We start from the raw sequence: 27318 nt of genomic DNA on the forward strand, positions 1-27318 counted from the left end.
GATCATGTACTCGTTTCCTCTGTCAATTGTTGCTGCGGCTTTGCCCTTGTTGTGGATGGATTATTTTTTTTTATTTTTTAATTATTATTACAAAAAAGTCCAGCATCAAATCAAGCACCTAGGAGCTTGGAGAGCATCCGGCCAAATTAATAACTCTATCTATATGCGTCTAACATAGGCTTATATAGGTCGTTTGTTATTGAGAAGAACTGGGAAGAAACATTTGGTTTGGCTATCAGATGTACTGGAATGTTTATGTAAAGGGGGAGGTCAAGGGGGGCATCGAGGGGGCCCTAACCTACTGACCCTGCATATTTCAACAAAATGTCATTTGAACTTATAACCTTCAGATACCACATGGAAAAATATGGTGAGAAATTACATAAAATTTAAAAATAAGTACACTAATTGATATTCTAGTATAACATATTCATGTGTGCTGTGTTAAGTATGGGAGCTCCTCTGAAGTAGTTATAAAAAAAAAAAGATAAAAAAAAAACATCAGGAGCTGTCAGAGCACAAGCAGACATTGGCTGTTAGAGTGGAGGCAGCACTAACAGTGTGGACCAGCTATTACAACGAGAGATGAGGCTATAGGTATGGATGGTCGACACCACCGGATAGTAGTGGTAGCTGAGGGAGGTAGAGTCAGAGCTAAGGGTGGGTGGATATCGTGGGGGGTGGGGGGGTTCATCAAAAGTCTAGCAATACCAGGTTTGTTTGTCCCTAGTAGTAGCCAGAGTGCAGAGTCAGCAGAAGATGAGGGGAGGGGTGTGTGTGCAACATGACCAGCATGGCACATAGAAAATAAAGTTAGGATGGAGTTCAAAGAGAGTTCAATCATATGGAAAAAGTAAAAGATATTTGATCCGGTCCTAAATTTGGGCATAAGCTAACATCATTGCTTCTCAAAAATTATAAAATCAGTTCTGAAAAGTGTCAATGCTGTAAAAAACAATGGGTGGTGATTTGGTAAAGGAGGAGCTCGTATACAATATATAATAGGGTGCTCGAATGCAGAAAAGTTAGTCTGGTCCCGGGGCCACACTCATTGTTTTGTTGGTGTGTTGACTGCAATAAAACTCTTCATCAGATTCTGTATAAAGTTTGAAAATGCTTACCAACAGTATAATCAACTGAATATAAGAACTGTTATGTTTTTGTTACCTACAGACGCTGTGGGTTGCCTTCCATGCTAAATCGCCATGTTTCTACAGTAGCCNNCTAGATAGGGCAGTTCGTGTTTTTGGCCACTGCAGTTTCTGCCTCACCCTTGGAGAGGGAGGGTGAAGCCAGTGAGTAAATGCATTTTCTCAGTGAATTTTCAAGTGAATATAGTATTCTGGAATAATGTTACTTGTTAATAGTGCTTCCCAATGGTTTAATGCCTTCCTCCAACACAGAAACTGAACAACAGGCTATAAAAAGTATTTATCAAGAGGTAGCCTCTTTAGCTTGTTTCAATATAAAACCTTTTTCTCTACATCCTGCATGGATGCAGAAGAGATAATGGAAACTCAGCTATTTAAGCTGTGGGTTACAGATGGTGAGTAAAATTACATTTTTTATGCAGTCCTGCTATATAGTATAATCTCCTGCTGGCTTCATGGCATACAAATATAATATCTTCTGACAAATTTCACATTTTATTATAATCTGTTATGCAGAAGGAAAAATAATTTGTTAAACAAGCCACTTACGAGAGGAAATACTGTAAATGAGCCAGATTGGAGATGCAGGAGCCAGACTTCCCCTGTATACAAGGCTGTATGCTCAACTAAATGCAACTTGTTTCAAGTGCATGATGAATATCAATAGTGAACTAGACCCTTACCAATATGTATTATGTATAGTAGTGATAAAAAAACATGACAGCTTCTTATATGCCTGGTATGTACGTAGACAACCACAGCAGTTCATTACTGTTGATTAGTGTAGCTCCACTTTCTCAGTTGGTCACCACGGTTAGGGTCGAGGCCATTGTGTTTAATCAACCACTTGTAATGGTCTCTCTAATAGTCTCAAAACTGTGTAACTGCAGTGGTCCTATCAAACCATTTCAAGACTATCAGGGACATATTCATATTCCCTTAGCACAACAAAGAACATAAGCCCAGTGAAAACAAGGAGGGAATTTCACTCTGAAGACACTGCACCTTCAAATAAATAAATATCACTGTTTGAATTGGCTAACTCCACTAAAGTTACATGACAAGACTTTGATTTTTGTTTTAAAAAATAACTGCATGCTTTTGAGAGGAATAAGCAAATACATTTTTTGTTATGGAACTCACAGTACTTGGATACTAATCTCTATAAACAGATATCTGCATATAAATGAGGAATCTGTAATCAAGGGACTGAGATTTTGGCATCAGAAGCATTCTGGTTTCTGTTTGTAGTAGTATTGACCAATCACATTTGAGCAGGTTTTGCATGCATGCAGGTCAGTGTAGAGAGCAAAATTGATGGATTGGAATACCCAAAATGAAATCTTGGAACCCGTCAGCTATTGACTGACAAAGATTTTCCTTTTTATTTGCTGTTTTTGAATAAAAAACTTCTGCATTCATATGCAGATAATTGTTTATGTGTCTTTCTTGTAATTCTCACATATCAAGTTGCTCATCAGACTGCAGAGGGAGTCTTAATGATTTCTTTCTGGATATCCACTGACTACACCAGAAGTCCAGAAACACTGGACACTGCCCCAAAAGGCTAAGTCATCATAAGACGATAGCCAATGGTTTCTGAGATTTCTTGAATACAAGGCAAAGGCAAAAGTGAAAAAAGGGCAAGAAAAGAATAGGGGGCACATTTAAAATGCAAATGCTTTAAATTATATTACACCTTTTCTTTAACGAAAAGCTGTCCTAATATATTTGTTTAACTCCACAGTAACAGAAACTGCTCCCCACAATCCAGATACCTGAGCTGTTTCTTATATATGTGGATAAAATTTAATTTACAGAGGAAGGACTATGCAAATAATGCCTTATTCAGAGACCCTGGGGTGCCATTTTATGAGTCATGCCCAGTAACTGTGTTAACTGCCTTCATTGACTTTCAGATTCGGAAGTGTCTTGTTTAAAAATGAGCAGAGCAATGGATAAATTGGAAAGCGTGTTTTGGCTGAGCCACATAGGCCAATACTATATACATTATACAGTATGTGTGTGTGGGGGAGTTTTATATATCTTTACTTTCTTTCTTTCTTTTTGGCTTAGTCACTGCAGGCAGCATTGCAGCATCATTTACCAAATGGTTATTATATATACATGTCATGTGTGGGAATGGAAGTAGAAATGACTTTTCTACTGCTGAGGAATGTGGTTTATAAGAGGACTGAGCATTCTTTCAATGGAGTGACCCATACGGACATGTTATGTTTATGTAAAGGCAAAGGCAGATAGCAACAACAGTTACATAATGCTGCAGAATTTAATATGGTTTCTATGGCAAGAGACAGGGTTTACTTCTTCGTAGTTATCAGGATAAGACCTCCTTTGACGATAATGCCATTTGGCTCCTATCTTAAGATATCATATTTTCTATCTGAAAGGAGCGCAGGCCTATCGCTGCAGATCTAATGAAAAGCTGTGTGTGTTTATGTGTGTATGCGTGTGGGTGTGCCTGCACGTGTGCCATCTAAATGGCAGCCGTCTGCTAACAGCAAAGATGCCATGATGGAAATGAAAGATATGGGCAGATAACGCTGATAAAAATGCAAGGAGACATCTACATCAAGACCGTCCTCCATTTATCATTCTTTTCGCTCTTCTCATTTCGTTGTTGCGCCTGACGTTCTTTCCTGTTTTTTCTTTCCTGCACACACTCTTTTCCCCACTCTAACCTATATTTCTCCACCTTTAATCTATCACGTTCTGACCCCTGTAAAATGCTCTCCTTTTTCTACTGTACAAGTTATACCACTGAGAACAGAGGTATTTCTTGGAGGGGGGTGGAGGGATGTATTTGTGGTGGGTGAATGGAAGGGATTGGAGAGCGGTAAATTGGGGGTCGCATGCCGACACAACAACAAGACCTGCGGGCACATCCAAAACATCTCCCACTTGGTGCTGCATCACAAATACAGACCAAAAATACGGGAGGTGGCCGTGTCCGGGGGTGTGTGGTTATGATGCTGAGGGGTCGATGAGAGAGGAGAAATACGAGGGAGGAGGGGTGCGGCAAACTGATTATGTCCCCCAGCCACGATTATCTACGCCTGCCGCTCTGACCCCCCATGCCAATTAGAGAGATAAGGCAGCCTGTGCCTGTGTGTGTGTAAGCGTGCATGTGCATGTCTACTTTTCTTTCTCTGAAGCAAAATGAGTGTGTGATACTTGCTTGCACATTTGTATTCCCTGCTTTCTATCAGGGGCCACACACTTTCTCTTTCCTGCTGTTCTCGCCACTGTGCAGAAAGGGTGCGTTGGTGCTTTAGCATCCATGACAAGATAACCTCTGTTGATAAGTTCTAGGATTGCAGATGCCCACCGCAGGAAGACCTATTTGAGTCAGTAAGATGTTGAGAGGACAGCAGATTGATTTTGAGAAGCGGGAAATGAATCATACATTTTACCCGTCGTCTCCAGAATTTTAGAGCTTCCTTCGGTGCTTCAAACACAGGCGAGTCCCTTCTTCCCTTTCGTACTGCCATCTGCACCCTCCCTCCTTGCTTTCCCTTTTCATGCTCACTCTCCATTGCCTGCTTATCAGTTTCCTTCATCCTCTTGTTTTTTTTTCTCCCCCTCCTCACATCTGTCTCCCTCGCTCTTTAGAAAAAGGTCCCAAGGGTACTGATTTATGATTTGAACCGCATTTCCCAGCATGCTGTGGCAGGAGGAGGATATGGTCCCATGGGATAGCCATCAGTCCTGCAAGGCAGTATGAGTTTCGACAGCTCCAGGCTGCTGCCGGTTCTCTCATTAGAGCCTCTGTAATGAGTCCACATCTAACCTGTCGCTGGTGCCACGTGGTGCTGAAAGGAGGCTTACTAATCATGGACTAAAGCTATGCCGGTGAGGCAGCCACATCCCATTTCATCACAAAGGTCCTGTCCTCTATGCAGTTGTTGAGATGGGATCAATTTCAGTAACTGTTTTTTGTTGACAAAATTCTGTGAAAAATAGATGTAAAAAGAGCTCGCACCCCATGTGGACATAGAAAATCTTTTCCTCTTGATGACTGAGTAAAAATATTTCTTGCACTTCTGCGCTTGTGCGCTTATGCAGAGTACAAAACTTTGTACTTTTATTTGTTTAAATAATGATTGAAGCTCCGCCTGCATCTAGCCTTTATTCAGCTTTTGGATTTATATGTTTATTTACTACAATAGAGAAGGAACAATTTTATGCTACGGTCTATTAACGTGCCACCCTTTTGTCTTGTTAGTTTTCTAGTGCTACAAAAGTTACAAACAAATGTTTAGGTTTTCATGAAAAGCTTGGAATCGATAGCATGATAACACCCTCCTTGAACCTCATTTGCCAGTTTCATAAATTTTGACAAACCAGACTTAGTGTGACTGCGATTTCTCAGTAGAACCTCAAGATCAGATATCATTAATAAGAAAAGCCTCTGTTTTTCAGTCATCATTGGACATTGGTCTTACCGGGCAAAAGAGCTCCAGACATGCCTATAAGAGGAGGGATTGTTAACAGAACTTAATGTCTGCAGTCAAATCTCTTCATTATGATTACAGCGCACATTATTGTGCAACACTCAATACAGAAAAACTAGAACATTAAATAGAACAGCAGAAATGCGTTTCAGCAAACCATTTACTACATTAAATTATGGCCTCAAGGAGACCACTGGGGGGTGTCTATTGAAATACTAGCTCTTATTCTACTAGTTTCCATTAGAGTGCTGCTATTTTGGTTGTGTTCAAAATAATAATGTCCTAAAAACTACAAAACTGTGAAGAAAGAAAAACCGAGTGAGAATGAATTGCTGATAACTAAAGAGGTCACTACAGTTAGACTGGGTGTGTGTAAATCACAACTTGTTACCGGTAAAGATTGCTTCAACCATTTGGCTGCCAAAGTTGAGTCCCTCAAACTAACAGGCTGCAATCTATGCACTGTTAAGGTCCCAAAAGGGATTGAGCAAGACAAGCCTGCCACCCTCCTGTCCAACATGCTCCACAAGCTGTTCAGTGGACCAGAAGGGCAGACATGGTCTTCTTAAACATGCTACCCCCCAGTACTTGACTGGATCCCAGGTGAAAAGAGAGAGAATGCACCTTTCCTTTTCTTTTCTACCTTTTCCAAGTAAAAGAATTGAAATTGTGGCCAGAGTAAAAGCAGACAGTGTCACATTGGTGTGGACAATTCTTATTAGACTAAAAGGGCATGAAGGCAATCTCCTCACCCGGTTGGGTCTAGTGAGCAGATTGCCTCAGGTGTCTCAAGTTCACAGAGAGCAGTGACAGGAGGGAGAGAGGAGGAAGTATATTGAAAAAGAAAAACTACAAGGCACAGTGCCATCCTTGTTAGACCTTCATTCGCTCAGCGTTACTTATAACCCCTACCTTCCCTGATTTCTTGATTTTTCTTTCTCTCCTTCTCTTTCGACTCGTTCATCTGTCAGTGTTCGTCGGAGTCTATCCCTACCCGCCAACCTCCCCACACGCTCTGCTTTGTCAATTTAGGTTTCTTCATCTGTCTCCCATGCTTAAACATCTTTGTCCTTTTGGTTTAACAGTCAATAAAGGGCCTCAGACAGCGAGTCGCCCAAATTTCTAGGCTGTTGAACACTGAACTGGAATAGAGCATTTGTTTAAAAAAAAATTGAAAATGAAGGATATAAGACTAAGCTTTTTAAGGTCCAGCGGTTTTCATACAACCATGGTCAATCACCTTCCGAGCACGTCCTTCAGCTATAGTATTGCCCTTTCATTTATGAGAAATGTTGGATTTGAGAGTAGAGCTTTCTTTGATGACTGTAGCGTACAACTTAATACATATGAGCTCAAAAAGGTCAGGAACACAGGTTGGGGCCATGCCACTTACTATAAGTGAAGAAAATATTGAATAATATTCTAAACACTGTTGGTATCCAGTAAGGAGGTAACCAAAAGGGGTTTAATTTTTTTTAACCCAGCCCTTACACATAATAATACATATGGCCCCTACCAGTTACATATTCTTGCATTTGCACTTTTTGCCCTTACATTAACACTATACATAGCGCATAATACAGCACATTGTAGCCAGCATATATGTACATACACAATGTAACATCAATGGATGTTCCCACACAGACACACTCACCCTTGCACATTCAATTCCAGCTATAGTTACGAAAATGTTCTGATTACATATTCCTTTGAAGTTCATATAGGCTTCAAAGCATTTCCTTTATTGGGTCATTTCTGTTTAACATTTTAAAAGGCATTTGGTTCATTCCCATTAAAACATGCAAAGAGCAAAACATGATAGAAATGTGTGGAAATTAAATAAAGTTGCATCCATGGAGGAGTTATTTATGTGTATGTTTTTTGTAGTCTTTTAAAGATGATTTGTGTGTGACAACACACTATTTTTAGCCAGGAAGAGTATATCCAATGTGTTTACATCATGTATAGTTTCTTACTGGTGTTTAGCAGTGCACTAGTATCACACAGACTGTTAATTATATTTAAACTTGTTAACTACTGGGAAATGTGCAATTAATTTCTGTTGTCCATCGCTGAACTAGATGATTGCTTTTAACATACATTTATTTATATCAAATGACGTACCCATCTCTGAGGGCGCACAGATCTAAGGCATTATGTTAATAACATACTCCTCTTATTGGCTCATTGGATCACATTTAGCCCGAAGTTTTGGAGGATAAAATGAACATTAAATAAAAAAGGGCTATCCTCCACTGGAGCATTAAATTGACTTTAAAAATCAAATCCCAATCCAAGCATCACCAAAATAAATTTTATACAGTCTAACTCTGATACATGCTCAAACTTCACAAACTGTAGGATATTGTGCGTGCTGAGCAACTTCTAGTGCCTACTGCCTATCCATCTTTGACATCTATTTGGCTGAAATAGGATGTGATGACTCATGATTTAAGCGAGCGATTGGAAACTCATTCAAATTCAATATTTGTGATTCACTGAGAAAGTAAGAGAGCCATCTGCTTGGAGACAAGTGAGAAAGGGCTGGGGCGGCAGATAAGCATTCAATTCAATACAAATTAGACTGAACAAACCATCCATTCAAATATAAAATGGCCATGACACCTGCCGTCTCTGAACACGTATACTGTATCTGCAGTGAAAATGGTTGCAGGGCTACATGAACTGTGCTACATATTTCAGTAGTCGTGACTGTGTAAAACACATAGGGGAGGAGTGTGACACCTGACTGGGTGGAAGCAGTTAAGACTGAGGAGGGTGACAGCTTCAGTGACAGAGATATGGTGTGTGTGTGGGCAAAATCTCAGATAGAATTTTCTGCCCACAATGTGATGCATGCATCTGTGAATGCATGTGTCGAACATGTGCATCTGTGATTGTGGGCGTTCACATTACTGTGGTAGCATTGGATAGAAATGTACTTATCTCCTGGTACCATTAGTCATCTGTGTGCTATTATTATTGGTCTGTGGAATTGTTCAAAAATAAGCTAAAAATGTGGACCTAAATTCATTTATCTGGAAAATTACTCAATTATAGGATAAGGAGTAAGTCACAGTAGGTCATAAAAATAGTTACTACTAAATGGAAATCAATAGGACTTTGTGCATGCTTCCAAATGAATTGATTTCACTATCTTGATTTGTCTCTTGCAATTAATTTGAAACCACAAGTTTTGTTTTTCAGTGTGCAAGATTAGCCGTGCTCACTGTCTCACACCGCTGGTGATAGTGATGTTTCATATAGAGAGAGACAACAGTGGAAACACGTGTTTCACTGCACACTCTGGTTGAGAGTCTGTTTCACCTCTGACCACACCCAGCAGTGAGTGTGGTTGGGTGTGGTCAGCAAGGCAACACAAACTTTGCTACAAATTGACGGTTACAGCCACACCCAACAGTGATGTTCAGTATACTGATATAGCTTGGAATACACAGCACTGCAGCAAGATCAGCTAAAACAAGAGTTTCAGCGGGGTGCTGAGTTACTCTTTAAAGGTTTATTAGTGCTGTCCTATTGACATTTTAACATGATGTATCTTCCCATGTTATTCAGTCAATAAGGCAGGCAGAGCAGGTAGAGAAACATTTTAGATTAAGAACATACTAGTACAGACATTATGTTCTCAAACTAATATAGTTTAATAGTGTGTCTTACTATCTGTTCACAAATAGGAGTAGACATATTTTTTAATCTTCAACATGTCCAGGATGCACACAAGTGAAAAATCTAATCTGAATGTTATCCCCACAGTGTCTGAATGAATTGCTCTGGGAATGCTCACTAAATGTGATTTAAAATACAGTTTGATTAAAAGAAATACATATCAGTGAATGAATATCAACAAATTAGATCAACAGCTACAGAAAATTGACCCATCACTAACAGTAATGACAGTTTAGATCAATGTTTGCTCATATTACGCTGTGTAAAATATTAAGCCTGGTGTGTAAGTGAGTTTGAGCTAAGTTAAAAAAAAAAAAAAAACTGTAGCAAATGCTGGAGGTGGTTAGTCGAATCACTGTTGTCACTCACCTTATATTAGCTTTCTGTCCTGCCCTGTTTCTCTGACTCATTCTAACAAAGAAGGATTTTTTCAGACTACTCAGTGTATATAAAACACATGATAAACTGAAAAACAAAGTTTAAGCACTTTTCTCAACATGCACAGATCTATAACCACAGGAAAATAACTGGTGTATATCCACTAAAAAGAGCCTGTTTACCTTGTGAAGTTCGGAAATAAAATAATAAATTAAACAAAGCCATGCCTCTTGATGACAGCAATAAAATGCAATAAAACATTATCTGGGTTGCCCTAAGTTTGCAACACTATATTTTCCCTATGTAAATATTTGCATTTGCAATCTAAACAATTTCTTTCTAACATTAACTATTCATGACTGAATAAAACTACAATCAAAGGTAAAAGGGCGAAATTGCAATATCTGCAACTATGTATGTGCATGCATCCAGGAATTTCTGCATTCACACACACAACCTCACTAACACTTGACCTACATGGCAAATTCCAGCCACATAGATAGATTGCTGTAGGTCTGAGTGTGTGTCTGTCTTACTACAAAGTTTGGTCTACGTGCTGATTTGTTTAAAAGTTAACGTAAGTTCTTTTCCATAAGCATAAACAGTTAATCAGTTGTCCTTTTGCTAATGACCAACCTTTCCAAAAAATCTTGTGCAAGTCTGTGAATTCATCTGGAAGACTTATCGCCAACGAACCGACCGTCAGAGCAAACCATAGAACTGGGGAAGGTTCCCCCAAAAAATCTCATGTGAAATAAATCAAATTTCAATCAAAACTGTTCTAACTTCAGTAGAACCAGTAGTGATCAATCCATACCCTATTGCTCATAATAAAAAGCTTACTGAGAACATTGTTTTTAGTGTCTCTACATTTTCTTCTTCCTTTACTGTTGTTGGATAGGCCAGGTACTATGTTTTCATTGCGGGGCTATCAAATAATTGCCTGCACAGCTCAGTATCCCCTGGATTTAGATCCATACTGGACAAGCTGGCACCTTACAATTGACATCCAATACCAAGTCCTGTGCCCTTCATTTAATGAGGCAGAAAGTAAGGGTGTGGAGGAGTTCACAGACTTGCAGTCAGTCTGCACCTCTTTCACCACCATAGCTGTCAAAAGTTTTTTAGTTGCCTAACCCTAACCATAGTTTTTCATAACCACTATCTTTCTGTAACTGTAACTATACCAAGGTTGCCATGTGGAGACAAAATAAAATCAGTTCAAAGGAATAACAAAAAAGTGTTTTTTTCATTGTAATGTTGGCTATTGGTCAACATATAACAGATGCACTGCTAACTGCCTGGAACTACATTGTCTGGTTGCATATGTAACTGTCAGGTAACATAAAACTTTAGAGCATATTTGGCCATGTCTCTACTCATTTGGAGAGATTCTTAAGCCAATGCTACCTTTACAGTGTTTTTTCTAAGTTTTGTTTTCAGAGATGCTTACATACTGAACCGTAATCAGCTACTTTCTATCTCTTCTACACAGGCAGACACAGTGTGTGTCTCGGTGTGTTTTGGAGTGAGTACTTGCAGGTGGATAGGCCAAAGGGTATGGCATTAGCAGACGGAGTCCTCGTGCCCCACATGCTGCCCATATGTCATGCCAAATCTCATCTCATCAAGCACTATGAAAAGGTGCTGCTGGCTGCTGAAAGGCCACCTTCCAAACAGATATCATCAGCCTGACACCCTGACCTGACTGGAGCTGAGGGCTACAGCTCTGCTCCATATCATATCCAGTCACATTAAGGTTGCAAAAGCAGGGTCACGATGTAGTGCATTAAAAACACAAAGCTGATCCTTTACTTCCTACGCCTCACAAAGCACTCTACAGTCCAGAAATATAAAGATCAGAAGTCAATAGTTAGTCAACAGTTGAAATACTGTAGTTGTAGCAGTATGGTAGCAGGAGAAGGACACAACAAACATATACACAATAAAAGAGAAACAGTACAGTATGCCAATGCTAAGTGAGTGCTTATGCAGTTGGTTACTAATTATCAAATAGAACTTGCTGGGTCTCCATTAGTGTCTCAAAATGCAACCAAATGTAATGTCTTCCTGTTCCCATTGTTATTTTGGTTTGTGTTTGCAAGTTATTCATATACATTATGATGCAGTGATGGTATGTTCAAGTTATTGAGGGTGGGATCACTGTTATTCTGTTATTGATAGATTGACTAAACATGCCGTTCCACCCTGCTCTGGATATATCTATAGTAGTCACATTGTATTCCTGTGAGCCATTTTTTCTCAAAACTAGTAGCTCAGGGCAGTGCAGTTATATAGACAGCAGTCAATATTTTATTCCACCACTCACTGGTCTTTACAGTCAACGTGCAGTGTATCAGAGTATCCATTTATACATATTTAGTGAAACAACTAAATAAATGTGAGCAAGAAAACATGTCTGCATGGGCCAGCCAGCAGAGACTTTGGTACCCTGATTTTCTTACTAGAATTCAAGGCTTTAGTTACTGTAGGGCTATGGAGGAGACATCGACTGGCAGATGTCATGGTATTGAATAAATTGTTGTCAGTTGCTCTACCCTGGTTTGCTCCCTCTCTCTTTTTTTCTGGTCTTGCTCTCTCCTAGACACAGTCTCCCCCTCCTTTATGCACTCACACACTATTTCAATTATATTGTGTTGTGTGTGACTAAGTGGCCATGAAGTAGGACATCGCTGTACATGGGTGCTCAATTAACCAAAAAAAAACAAAACAAAAAAAAATAAATAAATAAATATATATATGGTTAAATATATATGATTATTATATGAAAATATAATAAATATGTTCCAAGCCTGTGACATTTTATTCCTCAAGCAGCGGCAGTGAACAACCCCATCAATATGTAAAACTCAGCGGATGAATTAAAAAAATAATAGTGGCCAAAGCTGCCTTTCCCTTATAGTGGTATGAAGAAAGACTGACAGTATGTAGAATCTAAGAAAAACTGCAAGACCTTCTGTCATAATCTGGCTGCAACACATTAAAGCATACAAATCTGTTGTGACCTCAACCACAATATAAGACAATATACAATAAAGTGGAATTCAAGTCAGTTTCTGTATAGCCTAACAGAGAAATGGCTGTGGTGGGATAAAAATAAAAAAAAAGCTTCAGTCTCCATCTCCTCCCTACTGCAGGGAGCTCAAACAATATCCCTAGTGCTTGTATGACATCTAGTGGTCAACTCGGATATTGACATCCTCTAAGCATTATTTGAATGTGTGTCATGCCAGTGACTCCACACATTATAAGTGGTGTAATTCGTCATACACTGAGACCACTTCCATGCCTGGCGGAGACTTTTGAAGTTTTTGGATTGCACTAAAGTCTGACATAAACAGAGTTCAAGTGCATTTTAAGTGCAGATACGTGACACACATACAGTAGAAGCATACAACCTGAACCTTTTCTGCACTCTACAGAAGCACCTTTTACTGACAACACTGATTCCGTCACTTTTACCATCAGCCCTACAAAATAAGACTCTAACTTTACACAGTTATAACTTAACGCCAAACACAAACCCTGATCCTTCTGACTGCAAATTATAAGTACCAATGTCTCCATACATACTCAGCCAAATTATCCAAACACACTTTTACAAAAGCAAATGAAGAAGCAATATTATTGCTTTGTAATGCTACCTCCTTAGTTGCTGTTAAAGGTTGATCAAAGTCAAGCCCCCATCTTTCGACCCACACAAAGACATAATAAAAATCATACACACACAGACACGCACATTGTGGCAAACATCAGGTTTTCTCCACTTTTGTCACTGTGGCTGGCAGCACTTACCTGTGGGCTAGTTGTTCAATTGTCATGATAGAAATAACAGTTTGCTATCATTCTGTCAGCATGGGGCAGAAAAACATTAGCTTGCTCCAAAAACAAGCATGCACCAGGTGGTGCCGTCTCTCTGTGGTATAAGCAATTAGCTTTCTGGGGGCCAAAACTACAGTTTGTCCCACATAGAAAACAAGCAACACCTGTGTGTGCAGCCGAGTGGAGCCGAGACGCTGCATAATAGAAAATAGGAACATCCAACAGGGGAGTGTCAAGTTGCCCTTTTCTGAATGCGTTTTGGAGAAGGTTGACAGGAAAATGAATGGAATGGGTAATAAGCAGGGGAGAGGCAATGAAATAATTTCATAGTGTGTGGTAGGCAAGCGAGGGGGGATTGTGGGATGAAAAATCCTGATAATTATGCAAGTAAAACATTAATTAAATCTATGACAGAAAAGGGGAAATCAAAGTGACAGAACTTAAGGCAAGAAGAAAAATACAAGTTAGATCACGTATTTAAAAAAGAGTGGTACAGACATGCAAATGAGGCGGTAAGATAAACATAAATGAAAGAGAGAAATCATGAGGAAATAATGTGTAAAGGAGAAAAGAAATTCAACAGATGCTTATCAAAGAAAAAATGGAGGAGTGAAGTTGTGGGTAATGATGTCACTCATCATGAGGTCAGGAGAAAGCAGAAAAGGTCCACAGAATCAAGATGAAACAGACAGATACATTTTAGTCAGAAAAATGGATAGAACCACTTACTGAGGTTACAGTCTATCCTGATACAATCTGGCGGGAGAGAGAGCGAAATGGTGAGATCAAATAAAAAGAAAAAGGAGAAAGAAAGGGATAGAAAGAAAGAAAAGAGAAAAAAGGATAAAAGAGAAAAAAACATTTTACATCCTTCAAAGTACATTCTGCAGACAACCAAGCATTGTTCTGGGGCCACCATCCGGGGACAGGCTCTGAGTCAGGATCACCCTTTTCCTCCATCAATCCCATCACCCATCCCTCCTTCCACCCAATAACCCCAAAGCACAACAGAAGGCAAGACATCATAATTCATGGAAATAACCTATACAAAGTGCTCTGTTGTCGGTGTATGAATACATAATAAAATCTTTACATGTGATTGCAGAGACAACATCAGAATGCAAATTGTGTGTTTTGAATTATAAGGTTCTATCTGGATAGTGTAGGGAGTGTAGTACTAACGTACTGAACATCAAATATTTAACGTACCATCTGGCAAACCTTTTTGCTTTTATCAACTTTTTTCAATATTTTATGTCAAATGTTTTTTTTTTTTCCTTTATAAATCATAATAACACTGTATAAAGCATGCAATACTTAAACCATCATAAATATATAATTTACTTCTTTAAACAAGTCAGATAGAGCCTAATAATTTTAACTGCACAAAATGTTTTGGCCAGAATTAGTTTGTCTAAATAACTTCAGGTGGTTGCTTTCTTGAATAGGATTGCAAATAAACACAGTGAAGCCATTATGCTCATACTGTGTACAAATATATTTTTTCCTGTGCTGCTATAGCAGACTTTAACTTTGGGCTTCTTTCCTGGCAATTTGAGATGTACTTGCCTTCTGCAGCACTTTGGGCATGAGAAACCCAACAGTGTAAATGACAAGAAAGGGTGATCTGCACATCCCAGCCACCTCACGCCTGATGCACACAAACCGCAAGAAATAAGACCCTACGGTGTACCATTTGCTACAAGTGGTGCGACAAAAACACAGCCAAGTGTTATCATTTTACAAGCTGTGTTTTCAGAATGGTGTGAGTGTTGGTTAAAATGCTTTGTCCTTGAATTGGACTCAGGTTAAAGTAGAGTGTCAGTAGACATCCGCTCTGGTTAAGTGTGGTCTACCTGTAGCTGGTCTGTAGCTTGACCTTTGACCCCCCCCCCCCAGGATGTGGGTAAGTAAACAGACTTCCTTTACAGGGATCATTAAAGTATCAAATTATTACTCCCCGCAGAATCTCATGTCTTCATCAATGCAATGCTATTCTGCCCCATCTAGTGGCTATAAACCGTGTGTGCATGTGGCAGTGTGGTTGGGTTGTGGTCTCGAGCTGTCAACCGCTACAGAATAGTGGACACAAACAGCCAGGGACCGGCGTCACTCTGTAGAGAAGTTGGGGTAATGCACATATAGTTCCTTTCAAATGTATTTGTGGGCCACATGTGTTGGTAAGCAGCAATGTTTTTGGACATTTCAGAGCACAAGACACGTTTGTGTAAAACAAAAAAAAGTAAAAGCTGTCCCTTCAGTAGCCTATGTGAATATTTTTTTTAACTGATAATTATTTAATAAAATGTCTGATAGTGTTAAACTAGAATGTGGCAGTTGTCATCTAACAGTGTTAGAGTGACAGCCTTAGAACTTTGCACATTGAACAGGCTGTCATCAGTATCTATCACTGATATCATTAGGGCTAAATCTGTCCAATTATTGCCTTTCCTAGAGATTAATTGGCTGGATTTTAATTATCAAAAACAAAGATTAAAGCTTTACCAGATATTGAGGATTCCCAGCTGATTGTGGGTTAATTAACTTCCTTGCAAAAGAGCTATGAAAATCCTAAGTACAGCTATAGTGTCAGTCAACTGTGAGACTTTTTTGAGGTCTCATTTAAGCCCCATTGAACGATAGAAATGGGACTGGTATGCTGATTCATTTGAGGGCTTTGCTGTTATCGATTAGCCACAAGTGTGTGTTTGGGGGACCGCCAGCGGGTCAAGCGGTGACCCTGTGAACAGTGAGTACAAATGTGTGTGGAGCCTCGGACAACTACAGCTGTGAGCCGGTCTCTCTGACTGTTTGATCCAAGGGCCGCAGACATACAGGCCATTGAAGGGATGAAAAGTTCCATCTTCTGAGTTTGGCCAGGTGGGGTGTTGAGTGACAGAAAAAGGGAGAAGTAGAAGGAGAAAGAAAAGAGAGAGGAAGAGAAATACAGAAAGAGAGCGGAGTGGCCACCCTCATTTATCCTACTGCCCCCTGTCCTGTCTCTATGGTGGCTTAACTCCCATATTCAAAGGTTGCACCTCTGTCATGCTCCTCCTGGTTCACAGTTGAGAGTCGGTTTCTTCAAAGGATCAGGAATGACTTAAAAGTATCCAGAGCTAGAAGGTCATACCCCACTTCCCCAGAGCACTAATATTCATTGAAATGAAATTTTAATGAGTCAAAAGGTCTGCACTCTTGCAGCCAGTTATTAGAGGGAATGCATGTGCCCCTTCTGTGAAACTATCCATCTTACAAAACCTACTCTACAATTTCACTGACCGTCTCCCCTCTAAGATTGCCTTTAAGACCTCTTCACACCCCATCTTCTTTAAACTCATCTGTAATTACTTATGATAAGGATTCCTATCTTCTCTTTATACTGCAGCTGGGCAGAAGTAGACCTGACCAGCCCCTCAACTAACTCCACAAAAAAGGGATTTGAGCAGAACCATGAGGAGGAGCGACACAGGAGCAAGGCCACCTTAGAGCTTCTAGGACAGGTTTATGGGTTAAGGCTCAAGATTGGGCCAGGGGTACTGTTAGAGATGGAGCTTTTAAACAGGCGGAAGTGCTATGGAGCTTCACAGGGAACAAAAAGAAGGGGATGAATGCAGAGGGGATGGGTTGAGACAAGGGGTCTAATAATAAGATCAGAAATCACTGCCGGTTGGCTCCCCACAGTGGGTGTAGTGACTGTGTTCTGGGGATGGATTTTACTTTTAGTCTTATATTCCTGCAGCAAGCACTTTATCAGTATGTGGAGGAGAAGTTTCTCTATTTGTACCTCAGTTTTCTTAAATAAATAGCTTTTGAGCACTCTTAGCTTTCCTCAGTTAAACCAAGGGGCAGTAATGGGCATAAGTTAGCTTGTCAGCTAACTGGACTGCCAACTGTGCTGATTAAATGAAATAAAGCGGGCTCTATCATACAGAACAAATAGGATGTAACTGAGGGACAAACTTAGAAGTTTTTTCCCACCCAACTATCTGACAATGGAAAAACTAATGGTGTGAAACTCAAAATGTCAAACCATGTTTCTACATTCAGCAGTATAAAATGCTAAAATACAGAGTGAAGATGAGGAGACAGGGGATGGTAAGGGAAAGGTTAGCAGCGACATCCACAATGAATCACAGTGGTTTACCAAGGTTCACGGTGAGCTTGATGCGGCCTCCATCCAGCTCCAGTCGCAGGGTGTCCGCTGACTCCTTGGACGTGGTGGCCATGAGCAGGCCATACGCCCGCTGAGACATGAAGCGCAGCGCCACGTCCTCGGCCTCTGTGTGCATGGTGACCGGCATCATGATCTTCAGGTACATGCTGCCGTCATAACTCAGCACCGTTGCCTCTGAATAGGGGTGAGGGAGAGGGCAGAAGAGTGACAAAGTGGGTAACGCATTACACAGCTACACACCTCTGCTTACAGAGGTAAAGACTCAGATGAACCCAGAAAATAGGCATGGAGGTCAACTGGATATGACAGCACAGTCTCGACAGTCTAGCTAAAGCATTTGTCAAATTCAATGTCAATCACCTTAGATTATCTTCCCATGTGATATATTTAATCCCAGTTTCACCAAACACTACAGATCTATTTAAAACTAGATTTAGAGCATGCAGATTTTCAATAGTTGTCTCATTATAGCATCAAAAAAATTTATGTCATAGCATTATATTAGATAGGTCTGTGCCTCTTAAGCAAACTAATACAAAATCCTGTATTTGTCAAAGTAGGTGTATTTGGATGCCGTATCTACAACATAAGACCAAGAGAGCATTCAGCGAGAATGATGATCAAAGCCATACGTGCCTGTAAACCAAGAACTCAGCAATCAAAAAATAGTATCAATCATTGCTGCATGAATGTAAGTGGGTTTGAAATTTTGATGGAAACATGTAGACTCTAGGGCTCTGTCTCTTTTTGTGTTTTTGTTATTGCTCCTTTCCTTTGTATGCCATGCCATTTCCATAATACATATCATTGTGTCATCATTTGTGACAAGCTAATGTTTGGCAGCAAAATATTCTCAGGACTCCTTCTATCCCTATTACATTTTCATCTAATGACAAATCTACAATCCAAAACACAAAGTGAAAACATTCATTATTATGAAAGAAAGAAAAAGCATAAAAAATAGTCATAATGAATCCAATATCAGACTCTCCTCAAGCTTAGAAAAATGTCAACAACTAAAGTGCAGCTTGGTTGTGCACAACCATAGTTACTCTCTCTAGAATCAGCCATGCCAGAAATAGCTTGCTGTGTAGAGTGACAGCTCCCTGAGTACTGCTCTTACTTTGCAGTGTGGGTTGCTGTGTCACCATAGGCTAACATGAGTCACTGTCACAGGCTACTTTAAATGTTTAGGATTTAGAGTGTACAAGTAAAATGATGCTAAAAGATGCAGAAATAATCCCTGCTATGCGTGGGCAAACAGGTAAAAGCAGTTATACTTTAAATGTGTACAATGTAGTTTCACACACACTGGACCAACACACCTCGCCTTCTTCGACAAAGACTTTACTTAAATGAAAGTGCGACAAAATCACAATGCAGAATTATGCTATAAATCAACAGTCTATTATTATCCTAAGACCAGCTCAAAACAGCATCAGTGCTTTTAATTGTATGTGGCTTGGAGGAATCATGTAATATCCTCTGGGTTTTCTTCCCCTATTCAATATCATTGATTGTCCTAACACTCTGTTAATCTATGCACTCAGTCTACTGACACAGAGAATTACGTGGCTGGTTATTAAAAAAGTGCCCTGTGCCACATTCCTGCAGGAGCACTAAGCTCCACTAGATGGCAGAAGAGCATCACTGAAACCACACTTTTCATCTGAGCACCCAAAGACAAAACTGTTAAAATATCACCCCTCAAAATAGAGACATTTCATCCTCTACCTCCACTGTCCTGATTTGAATCCAATCTCTCCTTCCCTCATTACCCTCCTTGTCCCTCAAAATCCCATACTGTCATGGCTCACTCACCCCCACGGACGTGCAAAGACAAACCATGAAGTGAGGCGCCTGCAGCTAATTGGAATGAATCAGATGTACGTGGTGCTATTTGACTAGCTCACCTCCCCTCGCTGTGGCATATACACCACCTGGGTTTGCGTGACTGGCACAGATGGCGGCAGTAGGCCTGGCTGCTCTGCCACACTGCTGCCGCCTCTCAGAGCTTCAGCCCCGACGCCCCCCCTCCCAGCCAGCGGGCCCTAATGCCACCCCGCCTCGGGTGGCATTTGCTTCACTCATAGCTCCCTGTGGAGCTCTTACTCCTACTATACAGCAGCTGCTTGGTTGTGTCAAATACAAGGAAGCACGCTGTCCAATACTCATTCTACACTTGTTTTCTGCTCTGCTTTATTGAATAGAGTGTGCTTTTTTATTGTTTCATGTTTTGACCATCTGTGATTCAACCCTTTACATACTTCATATTTACAGTATTGTATGATTAATTAATTATGAGGAGTTTTTGTCACTCTAACAAAAGGTTATTGTTCAAATCTTTGTGTTATTTGGGATGAAACAGTGCAATTTCATTTGTGAATTGTGTATAATTGCAAACCAGATGCATGCATGGCTGTTGATGAATTGAGTATTAGAGAGTACCCATAAAGACATCCATTCACTTCAACATCACCCTCCTTACCTATCTCACAGTTGGTACCCAGGTATCCGGTGCCGATGCAATCACATATATAGCGGTTCCAGCCCTCTTTGCACAGACCTGCGTTACCACAGGGGGCGCTGCTACACCGCTTCTGCAGTTCACGCGTGCAGAAACTGCTGACACCAAGCGCACTCTGGATCTCAGCCAGGCGGCGGACGTCACGGCTCTTGCCATCGATGAAGAGGTCGCGGATGCAGCCTACGTAGCCATAGTTAAGCAGCGCTGTCCAAACCTCTGGTGGCAGGATGAGTTCTGTCTTAGACTCGGGCAGCCCGCCCAGGTACATATCACTGTCCAGGTCCAGGATTTCACTGCCCTCTGGGGAGCTGAAGGGCATGCTGCGGCTGTTGACTGAGATGGATCCTAAAATACAGAAACACAAACAAGAACAAATGTTAATGTTATTAAATATTAAAATACAATATGACATGTTAGCAAATGTATACGGTGGTCTAACGATAGCTATAAATACATATGGAGTGCAACTTATATGTACGTTCATGTGTCTGAGTATGCACCTTGTATTTAGTCTGTGATTCAAAGTGTGTTTTAATGACTCAAAGACAGAGTAAGTGATTGAAGTGTGTGTCTGGATAGGTGAGTGAGTTGGTGAGAGGTCAAGTGGCTGAGTGAGTGAATGGCTGGGTTGGAGGCCCAGTAAGTGGATAATTTAAGGACACACAACACAGACAGAGGGACGTACAAGAGGAAGAATAGATGGCAGTAGATTGTGTGTGTGTGTGTGTGTCTAATGTGTCTGTAATAGGCTAAATGGAGGAGAAGGGAAGCAGAATGCAGCAGGGAGTGGGTGAAACAAAAGGCCCTCTCTCTTTCTGTGATTAACGACTCCGTCTTAATTTTCTATTAAAAGCCAATTACAGCAGGAGCAGCAGTGAGATCACATGCATGCGCGCACACGCACACACACACACACACACACACACACAGACACTCATTCACACCCTTCCTCATTATAAGATGCCATTAGAGGGAGATATAATGTCCAAGGTGCTTGCCCACCTACAGGCCATTCATCAGACACCACACACTCAACATGCAGATGCCCCTGTTTGTGCCCACATGCAGGAAGAGACATTGGAGCACAACAAACAGGTATAAACAATACACTCACATGAACAAATACTACTGGATGTATCTTTAATAGCATGTGCAAACATTTCTTAGCTTTTGTTTTGTCATGCCTGGATTAGCACAGCGAGCTAGACTAAGTCAAAGCCAATTCAGCCTCATTTTCTGTGACTGACAAATCTGGGACAGCATCTGAATCCTCCTAATCCAGTGAACTCTTCCAACCTGCTGCCTAAAGAATCTACAGAATACGTAAAAATATGAATACATTAAGAATAAGTACATGTTTATTTTAAGTGCACATTTGTGGTTTTGTAAATATATATATATAATATACTGTGGAGCTAGCAGCAGATATCTAGGTTTTGCAAAGGCAATTTTGAGGCTGCAAATGCACATCAGTCAGGGATGTGAGTTGTGAAGAGCCATTTGTTGCTATTTTGTATGCGTTTTCAGTAGCGTATATATAAGAACACAAGACAAAATATGTTTTTATTGACACACTGCAGGTAGAGAGAACTGTCAGAATACAGGATGAGTGTGGATTGGACGAAACTGAATTACATTTCTTAAGTGCTATTTGTCACAGTCAAAACAGCTTTCTGTTTCTTGCTTTACTCACTCGTTCTCATTCTGCAGAATTTTGCAACTTTCTTACATGCTGCCAATTGTGAAGGTGTTGAATTTTGCATAAGTGGATGGAAAGTAAATATTCACATGCTTCTGCCTCTTGATATGAAAATGTGGATGATGAATGTGAATAAATAATCCAACAACACTGCAATAAATAGAAATTTCATCAGTTATCAATCTCAACATTAGTTTAAAGCACCCCTCACCTTTCCTCCCTTCCCTCTGGAAATCCACATGGCACCACTCCCCATCATTGACCTTCTTGTTGCTGGCCTTCAGCTTTGTTTTCCCAGAGCCCATATCAATCAGCAGGTACAAATACCCATCCAGCAGCTCCATAGCAAAGTAATCAGTCTTCAGCTCCCGACCGGGCTTCTGCTCTTTGGGACCCTGAGGGCGGCCGTGGCTGAACAGCAGGAGGCCACTGGGCTCCGTAGTGCGAAAGTCGAAGGAGATAGATCCCGTCTTCTTGGTGTTCCACTTGGGCAAGGAAATAAAGGACTCTGGGGTCTCGAAGGTGACAGGGTCCAGAGCTGCCACGTCCTCGCAGCGGAACACCAGGTCGCCGTTCAAGGTTATTTTAGGGTCTCGCTCAATGGCCAGCCGTGACAGCTCCAGCTTAAAGTCGTTGTTCTTGTACACCACCTGGAGAGCATAGAGAAGAGCAAGGTTATAATTCTGTATGAAATAGAGGTAATGCATTCAAACATGGCAACTAAAATTGTCTTTAAAAATACATTTTAAAGTGGACTTTACTATAGCTTAAAAACAAAATGCAGCTAATCCTAATTGCCCATATTAATTTCAAGTGTCAGTTATAGTGGCTGCTGGGAAATCTTGTCATCACAGGGAAATTATGAATCAAAACATGAAGGAAATACATTACTTTCTTTTGAACAGCAGTGTGAAATCAACAGGCATACAACATGCTACAGAAGCTCCAATCTCCAACCCACAATCTCCCAACTCGGCTCAGTTTACAAGATTTCTTTCCTTTCATTGATTTTATTGATGTTTGGGAAATCCTAAACTCCTAACACTTGGTCAAATCCATAAAGTATACAAACTATTTGTTGTTCTACAAAAACTGTAGCTCAGAAATGTCAGTGTATATGTACAATAAATGGGAAAATTAAAAGGCTCCAGGGGATATTCAGGCACAGGGAGAAGTGTATGTTGCCTACAGCCTTAATGCAAATGTCTCTGACAGCCTTTGATGAAATACGGCTCTTGTTTCAGCTCGAAATGTGTGTCTGTGCCTCACTGTGTGCATTCATAATGGATTAAGTGCTAAAGGCAAAGTAAATTATTCTTGTCTTTCATAGTTTTAGTTTTCCTTTTATTTGTTGAACACTCTGTAGACAGCGATTTGAGAGGCCGTCCTCAAGGTAATAGTGTGAAGCAGCTGAGGCCTTTGCGTTTGTTTTTGTGTGTGTTTTCTCTCATGACTGTAGCGCTCTTCATGCTCTCGCACACCCACACATACTCGCTGACAGGTAACGGAGGAAAAAAATGGCTTCTCTACATTTCTCTTTGCTTTCTGCTGCTGTCGCAGCTACAAGGTTAAGGAAATTGTCCTGTTGTTGTACTCCCAGGTTTGATCCTGAAGCAGATGTGTTCCGTAGAATTGACAGAGTAAAGACACAGAAAAGCCACCTGCTCATTTTGTTTGGACCTTAACACTGTTCCTTTGATAAAAAGAAATGTCATATCTGTGGTTTTATATGCATTATCCTGTTAACCATAAATTGTAAACTTACATTACTGCACAAGAGTTTCAGTTCATACAGTTTTTTTATTGATTTCTTACCTTCCAGATTACTATTCCTTTTGGTAGACTATGTAAATCAACTCAATTTAATACTGATGCCTCTATATGACCTACATACACACACCATCAGCGAGAAGATACAACTTATATCTGGATCCACCGATAGAATACTGTTTACTTCCTCAATCACGCTTCTTAAAGAATTCATAGCTAGTTTGATTATACCTGTGACTTCTGCTTACTCCAAGTGAAATGATGAATTAATGCTGTGTGCCATCTGTGTGTAAAGTCACCATTTTCTTTTCTGTTTTCATATTTGCACCACAAGGCTTGTCTTGTGTGATGTGCTTCACTGTATCGCTTCTAATTTCACCAGACTGCTGCTGCCATTCCTCATTGTCTTCCACAGTGTCTCTTTCAAACGCCCTCCAATCTACCTATTTTTTTCACATATATGCACACACACACACACACACACACACTCTCTCTCTATCTCTCTCTACCTCTCTCTCACCCTCTCTGTCAAACACCACACCTACACATAGATACAGAATGAACCACAAGAACACAGATGTGCCGGGTTATTCTTGAACTTAAGCCTCCTTTGGTTATCTCCTATATTGGCCACGCTGCCACATGTACTGTACACCTCATAATGTTGTCATTAGCAGAGATTAGTCCTGGTAATTAGAGACGATAACGCTAAAACTGGCAGCTAATAAGGCGTGAGCTCGCCTGGCTTAAGGTGTTAGAAAAAGAGAGGGGTAGGTGAAGAGAGAAAAGGCAGTGGGATGAGGGAGAAGATTTATTTTATATTTTATTTATTTTCAGTTATTTATTTTTGCTGCTCCTTTTCAACAAAAACGCAGCCTGGTGCTGTGTTTTTTTTTTTTTTTTTACAAAGGATCATACAGCATGTAGGAAAAAGACAAGGCAGGAAACATGCTGTACCAGATGACTTTCAGGCCAGTCAATATCTACAGTGTGAGTCTAATGATTTTGAACATCAGCCTAAATCTAAGCTAGCTACAATCACAACTACATCAAATATAATTATTTTGTCAGTGGGTCTGATGGGACTTGTCATTAAGTCCATTAAATAATTTAGTGCGTGTCCCCGACAGGATGATGCCTAATGAAATTGGTTAGGTTAAAAATTTTCCCTGGTATTTTTGTTTCCTAGAAGATGAAACCTAATGTTAATTGTGACCCATGACAATCCAAAGCAACATCCAGGCTAATATTCCACTTACATAAAGTAAATATCAAGATCCTAAGGTGCTGTCAATTTTAAACGAGAGGATGGACCTGGCTTTAGACTTGAATTCTGAATCATGTGAGTTAAATATTAGAACTGATTTAAAAAGTGTTTCCATCTCTCATTAAGCACATACAAATACATTAATATAAACAGGGTAGCCAGAATTTGCTGTTTTTAATGTTGGCTTTGATTGGCTATGGATCTCCAAAGGTTCAAATGGCTGGTGGCACTGTACATGGCTAATAATGTTTGTTATTACCTGTTCAGATCATCTGTGACCCTTTAATATTTTCACACTACCACCTCTAGAGTAAATTTAAGAGCTTTGTGTAAGGTTTGATCCAAGCAGCTGTCTTTCTTTGTTTTAGTGTGTGTGCACAAATCCACCTTGTTGTTTAGTGTGTTCAATTCAACAAGGGCAAGACATAAAAATGCTGCTTTAGCCAGTCATTAAATGTGTGACAAGCTACCTTTTCACAATCACTTAAGTCTTCCAGTGTGTCTCTAGCAAAAGCATACAAATACAAAAGGAGAGGAGTAGCCAGGGGCAACAAAACGCAAAAAGCAGAACACAAAAGAAGGTAGGTGAATACAAGGGAGAGGTGTTCAGCAGTAAGGAAGGCAGGAGATGATGGTGGTGAATGACAAATGAGAGGAAGACGAGGGTAAAAGAGGGACAGAGCAATTCATGGGAGCACCAAAGTGTGTGAGACATGCAGGGCCCACTCTGAAAGGTGAATCTAATAATCTGTGCCTTTCTAAACGGCAAAAGACACAGATGATCTTTGCCCAGTCAGGGGCAGGTTCTATATAAAGGCATGTGCTGACTCAGTATCCAGACCATATGCCTTTCTTTCATATCTTCAAACCTTTGAGGCTGTCTGGCTTTATGCAGACATTTGTAATATGTTCTCCTCAGTCTTGGGAGGGTAGGTCTCGACAGCTCATCTAACGAGCCAAATCAACCGCTGCAGAGAAGCTCCACTAATAAAAAGACCACTGTCAAAGGTTTTAAAAACTTTGGGATCTTGAGCAGAGTTAATAATGGCTAACAACACAGTATTTGTCCCCTCTTTTGATGATCACTTGTGACCTCTGAATTCATTACCTTGGATAGCAGAGGCACAGGGTGTTTTTGAATTAACTTTAATGATCTTTCTAAAATCAGAATGCATGTGGCCCCGACACGGACTGCGACTTGTGCTTTCTCGCTGTTCTAACGGTACAGCTAAGGCAGGGCCAAAGCCTTCCTCAGGGGTGACTCCATTGATTTGTTTTGTCATTGAGAAACTCTGCAAATCTAAAACCCTACAGGTCAGCGGTACAAAAATCATAATTTTTTCCTGATGTACTTGGGGTTTTCAATGATCGATGAGCCTATTTACCACCTAGTAGAAGCCTGATTTTAAAGTGGTGTAATACATTCATACACAATCTGACAATCAAACACTAAAGGTTGCAAGTTATTTATTTAAAAAGGGACAATGCACATTAATTAACACAAGGACTTAAGTCCACTATGTTAATCTGCCAGATTTAGCCACACACTAATTTTCATCTCCAGTTCCTGGCAGGTTGATATATCAGAAACATTTAAAGGAAACACACAAAAGCACGTAAGCACAGAATAGTAATAACCCAATGGCCAAATGAATGTCTCCTGTATGTCATAACCACATGACTCATAACGGACATTACAGGAAAACATACAAAAGCACATTAGCACAGCCAATTAGTAACGGAAATAACAGAAACTCTAGATTATGAAAGTATATTTGATTGTCTAGTAACCACTGTTTTATAGATTTGGAGAAGGCGTTGAGGGATGTAATGTTCCTTAGTTCTGTGGGTAAAGTATTCCAGATATGTGCGGCTCAAAAGGTATTTTTTGATTTAGTTTAAGACCATGGACATTTTGTATACAGTGTTTAGTGGCTTACATTTAAATGTAGGCTAATGTAAATGCTCCTGTTAGTCCTCTGTGTTTGCTTTCAAGTCTTTTTTTCTGTTGCTTACCTCTCCTCCTCCTCTGTTGTCCATGTCCTTCATTGCGTCTTTCTTCTCTCTCTGTCCCTCATTTGGACATAAATTGATTGCAAGAGATCATCCGGGTAGTTTCATTTTCTCAGTTTATTGTGTTCTTTGTGGACCAAGTGTCAGATGGAGCTAGTTATACATGAGGCCTGATTGTTATTCAGCTGACAAATATCAGACTGAGAGCTTCCTGACTGCTGTTCCAACATTATGCTTTTTTATTATTATTTTCTTTGTTTTATGTTTATCATAATTGTCAGTGTAGCAATGTCCTCCAAATTCTTAGTTTGTAAACCCAATGAACACTGTGCTC

At 40.2% G+C, this 27318-nt stretch overlaps 1 protein-coding gene across 1 annotated transcript in view; it reads right to left on the bottom strand.

Moving 5' to 3' along the window:
* Positions 1 to 27318, bottom strand: part of nrxn2b (neurexin 2b) — a gene marked incomplete in the record, with an annotated part of 560348 nt that overhangs the window by 322598 nt on the left and 210432 nt on the right. The window contains 4 exon segments of the mRNA XM_035675730.1: positions 14264 to 14290; positions 17679 to 17882; positions 20197 to 20580; positions 22146 to 22584. Coding sequence (XP_035531623.1) covers positions 14264 to 14290; positions 17679 to 17882; positions 20197 to 20580; positions 22146 to 22584 — 1054 coding nt within the window.

Source organism: Morone saxatilis, unplaced genomic scaffold, assembly GCF_004916995.1.
Source record: "Morone saxatilis isolate NCDOM2014 unplaced genomic scaffold, NCSU_SB_2.0 Contig4, whole genome shotgun sequence".
Classification (NCBI taxonomy): Eukaryota; Metazoa; Chordata; class Actinopteri; family Moronidae; genus Morone; species Morone saxatilis.